Below are 6,102 nucleotides of genomic sequence, written 5' to 3' on the forward strand. Positions count from 1 at the left end.
CGGCTGGCACGCCGTGCGAAGCGGCGGACTCGCCGGCCTCCACTGACCTCATCGATTCACTTCCCTCTGCGTGAAAAGGGAAGGGCCCCTGCATGGGTGGGTCGCCACTTGTCAGCATGTCCTCATCCTCTAGGACGCCCCAATCCATGTTGACGGCTACCTCGTCGTTGTCGTCATCATCATCATCGTCGTCATCCTCACTGCTCACGTCCTCTCCCCTATCCCGTGCCTCCTGCTTCAGTCATTTTGCCTTCTTCATCTCCTTCTTTGCTTTCTTGTCCTGCTCGGCCGCGAGCCGATTCGCCTCCGCCACAACCTTGTCCTTCGGCAGCGGAGCCGGACTATCCTTGAAGACTAGCCCCCTCGGCTAGCCCCAACATCACAAAAGCAAGTATTAAAAAAGGGAGATTTAGGAGAAAGAAAAGAGTGCGGGAGAAGAGGGCTTATGAATTCGAAGAACCTAGGCTCCGGCCGCATTGGAGGATGCCCGGGCACCGGATACACGATGTCGAGGACCCTGTCGGCGGAATCCTTCGTCGGCTCCATCACCTCCTTGATACGCTGCGCCACTTCTGAATAAGGGAGCGCCTCGTCAACGAGCACCGTCCCCTTGAATGATATCCCGGGCATCATCTGATGCAGGGGAGGCACACGCGCCATTAGTGGCGCCACCCTCCTCACGTGGTAGGCGCCGATAATCCCCGTCGCCTTTACACCCCAACCCTTCAGGGCATGGAGGGCGGAGAGAAGGTCAGAGATGTGTTTCTTATCTTTAGACTGGACGCCCTAGCCCCACGACTCCAGAGCATCCATAATAAGACGTCCGGTGTACTTCGGTAGGGTGGCACTCACATCATCCCTAACATAAAACCACTGTGAATGACATCCCTTGTTGGATGTCGCCAGACGCATGTATGGGTAACCCTTCGACCGGGTATGGCACAGATGAATGCTGACACACCCCATCGGCGTGTGCACGTCTTCCCCCCCAATCTTCCTCTTCGACAGACTAATGTTAAAGAAGTACCGCCATAGATCAAAATGGGGATCGATCCCCAGGAAACCCTCGCACAGGGCAACAAATGCTGCCATGTGTTGAATCCCGTTGGGAGTTAGATGCTGCAGCTCTACCTCATAGTAATCCAGCAGCCCTCAAAGGAATCTCTGTGCGGGTACCCCGAATCCCCACTCATGGAAGATGGCAAAAGAGACGACATACCCTTCCGGTGGCACCAGCTCGCCCTCGTCGCTAGGTACCAGCCACTCCTAGACGGTGGACGGCGGGCGGAGAAGGCCGCGGCAGACGAGGCCCTCCAGATGCCGTGGGGTGATGTTAGATCTACCCCACAACTCCATTGAGGCAATGGGGGGAAGGGTGGGCGTGAGCTTGACGACGGCTGCAACACGAGCGCAAGCCGGACGATGGTGGCAATACGGGCATAGGAAGCTGGGGCGGTTGGCGGCAGATGTTTTAGGACTCAAAGGTAGGGGAGCGAAATACGGAACCCTGGGGGCGAACCCCGCGGTTTTATAGGGGGCGACGGATGCGAGAAGGGCAACCATCCGCCTCGATCTCCAAGCCTGCCACGCGCGCCACCGCGTCATGTCGTGGGACACGCGCCCGCAGTCCCTATCCTCTCACCCCAAAGAATCTAGGCGGACGGTTCGCCTTCCCCAGGCAAATCCAGACTCTCTACCCACCTGGGAAACATAAGCCATGAATGCCTTTTTCTTTTCTCTTTGACCCACCTAGGGCCCAGAAACTCAGAGGTTGGCCCAACTAAGGTAGGATCCGTGAACAATCCAAAATCAAAGGCAAAAGCACCAGTTAGGTCAGCCCTGAATAGTTCCTAGCGAATGGGATACCATGACCCACTTAGGAAAACATCCAATTAACGAAAAGCCAAGTCCTTCAGCCTTACCTGTGAAGGGACCGATACAACCCCTCGGGCGACTCTACTCGAATCACCCGGAGGCTCGGGGGCTACACCCATCGGGTGCGCTTGCGCGCACCCTCTGGCAAAAATAACTTCGACGAAATCAGAAAAAACACCCTCCAGGCGGTTCTACTCGACTCACCTAGAGGCTCGGGGGCTACTGTCAGGGACCTAATACCGGGGTACCCCAGAAGGTGGAACCGATAACCACTGAACGTAAAAAACTTCTGGACGCATAAGGGCGTTGTTTGATCCCTTGTTCGAATAACAGGAGTTTGGTTCCACCCCACCCAAACGCCTTTAGGACCGGCTTAGTCTCTCCCGAGGGCCGAGGGATAAGCTCCGTCTCGCTCGACGCCTTTAGGGCGGGCTCGGTCTCGCCCGAGGGCTGCGGGATAGTTTCCGCCTCGCCCGACCCCAGAGGGGCAGGGTCAGTCTCGCCCAGGAGATAGGGATTGGTCTCCGCTTCGCCCGATGGCGAGGAACGAGCCTCACCCTGCTCCATATCTAAAGTTTGGATTCACCTTACCTGACCACTTCTCCCTGTTCCCTCAGGATGATAGAAACAGGGCAAGACAAGACGTTCGGGTCAACCATGGCTCCAAGAACCATACCCTGCGCCCTAACAAGAAAAGTACTACCAGAGGAGGACGGGACGGGTGCTTTAGACCCTTCCGGGCGCTGTAGGGCCCGAAAGGTTGTATCGGTGCGTGCTCCTCGCCCTGTAGAATTGTAGGCGCCGCCTTCAATCCTGGGACACGGAACCTGACGAAGATATACGACAACCGCTACACTCCAGAAGAAGATTTGCTATTTCCATGAACGACGAGAATTCCATCACCATGCTATAGACCCAAGGGAGCGGCGCTCGCTTCCCGACCCCTCAGGTCCAAAGCCAGAAGGCCTTGACCTCGACGTTACTCCGGACCCCGATCCCACGACACTCCGACGAAGACTCACAAGAATCGGAAGACGTGCGGAGCAAGGCTGGGAAAGGCTGATGAGTCAAAACCACTGTACTACAGCCCATACCCTGAGCAGGGCAACATTCTGTAATCAACCTGACACTCTACAGGGATATCAGTAGTGTTGTAGGCACTTATCTTCCTTAGCACTCATCAGAATAAAGGACCGAACCGGGTAGACGTGAACCACAAGACTAGCTAAAGCCCTTATCCTTGTAAAGACAGCCCCTTGATCTATAAAAGGGGATGCGCTTCTCCCATAGAGGAGGGAAAAAAAACAGTGAGACCACGGACAGATACACACAGTCAAGCGACTACGAAGCTCTTGACCTCCTTTCAACCCTTTCATCAGAGACTTGGGACCAGTCCCTCTCTCGATCGTTTGTACCCTTTACTACAGACCGTTCACGGTGCTAATAACACAAGCAGCAGCAAACTGGACGTAGGGACATTCGGCCCGAACCAGTATAAATCTTGTGTCCTTTAGCGCTCCATCCAGGCCTAACGTGTATTACTATAAATTTATTTGCCGGTGCTTGTACGAAACACCAATACTCCCTGTTCCAGTCATACCTGAAACTCATGATGTATGTCATCTCAAAGCGGTCGCAGGTCTTGATTGCTGTAGCAAACTAATGATCATCCCTGCTCTCCAAGTCACCAAAGTCAATGCACTGCATCTTACTAATTTTGCCCTTGGACTTAGACAGAATGGCTGTAGCATAAAAATTAGATTGGAAAGCATTCCAAAATCTATAATCAATACCATTTGATCTGTCAGAAGAGTAGGGATCAATCTCTCTGGCTTCACCTGTCTTCTTCTAACTCATGGAATAGTCAACAACTCTATGACCATCACTATTTTGGGGAGGAATGAGATCGAACCTATCGGTGTTATTTCTCATGTAGCTGCTATCAAACTCTAAAATGTGCAAAGGAGAGTCAGGCCACACACGAATAGTTCTTCCCATCCTCTGAATGTTTTCCTCTTCAGCAAGGTCTTCATCAAGATCTCTGTCTCTAGGAGTATAACTCGCCTGTCCCCTGCCTCTCTTGACCTTTTGCTTGGTTGTCAACACCTTCCTTTTACCTCGGTCCATCTATGCAATATAAATTAGACTTGATAAGAAACTATATAAGATAATGAGTTAGACATAGCTGCAAGCAGGTTTTAACAAGAAAAAGAACTTTGAAGATGACATAGAAAATTGTGCTGAATTTGAAATCAGCATGGTAGGGCAGCACTGCCGCCCCCTGAGGCCGGCACTGCCGCCCTCAGTAGCTTCACTATTTCATCTTCAATTTTCTCGTTCTAGTTAAATCCTATTTCCAACAGTGTCTATTCATCATCACAATTTCAGAACCACAGTCTAAACAGAGAACACATGAAACCCTAGCCATGGATTTGAAAGATTGAGTATGAAAAACTTTTAGAACAATTTTTGATAAGTGAATCCAATCCATTATGAACTTCATAGGCTATTTGAAATTGAGTATAGCAATTAGTCTCTGCGAGGGGTGCCATTAATGGTCCCAAGGGTGGCATTGCCGCTCTCCCCAAAATCATCCAACCGGTGAAATCCAAAATCAACTCGATTCAACCATCAAAAACCTTTCTAAATCCTTCATACTCCCCCTAGAAACTGAAATCCATGACCAAAAGCTTCACATTGCATAGATCGAGTAGGGGTTAGGGTTTCACCTTGCTTCCAAACCATTGGAGTGGAGGGAGAAGAGAAGAAATGGCTCAGCCAAGAGCCTCCTGCAGTGACCAGCGAAGAAGAGTCTCGGCCGGCTGCAGGGGCGACACTGCCGGGGTGGCAGTCCACGAAGAATGGTGGCGGCATGTGCTTGTGAGAGAGTAAGAGAGAAGCACAGGTGTCGGCATCGGCTGGGAGAGAAGGAGAGAGTTGCATCGGGGGCCAGAGAAGGAATAAGTAGACGAAAACGGGCCCCGCGACCCAGCCAAAATTGGCTGAAAAGGCCTAGTTTTCAGAGAGCGGCACTGCCGCCCTACCAATTTTGCAGGGATTACGCTAAAACTTTATGACCTTCTTAACCTCAGATATGGATATATATTCTCTAAATATCATGAACAGTAAGCAATCAACAATACAGATAATGGTCATGACACTTAGTTGGTCCTTTTAAAGTGATTTTGAAACACAATGTAATATCCTTTTAAAACATTTTTCTATATTGCTAGGTTGTCAAACAGAGGTGTGCCATATTTCAAACCATGTTACGAGAATCAAGTATACTTAGCTCACTACGCAAAGCACAAAACCTTGACTCATCGAGAGGCTTAGTGAAGATATCGGCTAGTTGTTTCTCGGTGCTCACATGACGAATTTCGATATCTCCTTTGATTTCGTGGTCTCTCAAGAAATGATGTCGGATGTCTATGTGTTTGGTTCTTGAGTGGCTTACAGGATTGTTTGCAAGCTTTATGGCACTTTCATTGTCACACAAGAGTGGAATTTTGGTAAATTGACATCCGAAATTAAGAAGGGTTTGCTTCATCCAAAGTAGTTGAGCACAACATGCACCGGCTGCAACATACTCAGCCTCAGCGGTAGAAAGGGCTACACAATTTTGCTTCTTAGAACTCCAAGACACTAGGGACCGTCCAAGGAATTGACATGTCCCTGAAGTGCTTTTTCTATCTACCTTGCAACTGGCATAATTGGAATCCGAATAGCCAAGTAGATTAAACTTGGAGCCTTTGGGATACCACAAGCCAAGGTTAGGAGTGTGTACTAAATATCTCAAGATTCTCTTAACAGCCACTAAATGGCACTCTTTCGGGTTAGCTTGAAATCTAGCACACATGCACACACTATGCATTATGTCTGGCCTAGATGCATATAAGTAAAGTAAAGAGCCAATCATGGAATGATATACCTTGATGTCAATGGCTTTCCCTTCTTCATTTAGATCAAGATGTCCATTAGTTGGCATGGAAGTTTTGATAGGCTTGGCATTCACCATGTCGAACTTGTTAAGCATATCATGGGTGTACTTGGTTTGGCTAATGAATGTCCCTTCCTTCATTTGCTTGATTTGAAATCCAAGGAAGAACTTCAGCTCACCCATCATGGACATCTCAAATCTCTTAGTTATAGTCCTACTAAACTCATCACAATACACATGATTAGTACTACCAAATATTATGTCATCGACATATATTTGGCACACAA

At 49.5% G+C, this 6,102-nt stretch overlaps 1 protein-coding gene across 1 annotated transcript; it reads right to left on the reverse strand.

Annotated features, from left to right (window-relative positions):
* Positions 1-241: 241 nt before the first annotated feature.
* LOC136456299 (secreted RxLR effector protein 161-like) lies at positions 242-5,893 on the reverse strand. The gene is made up of 2 exons (XM_066456119.1): positions 5,333-5,893; positions 242-367 (listed from the first exon to the last, which is right to left on the reverse strand). Exons 1-2 carry the CDS (start codon positions 5,891-5,893, stop codon positions 242-244), a joined length of 687 nt encoding a protein of 228 aa, XP_066312216.1.
* Between the last annotated feature and the right edge of the window lie 209 nt (positions 5,894-6,102).

Source organism: Miscanthus floridulus, chromosome 1 (genome assembly GCF_019320115.1).
Source record: "Miscanthus floridulus cultivar M001 chromosome 1, ASM1932011v1, whole genome shotgun sequence".
Lineage (NCBI taxonomy): Eukaryota > Viridiplantae > Streptophyta > Magnoliopsida > Poales > Poaceae > Miscanthus > Miscanthus floridulus.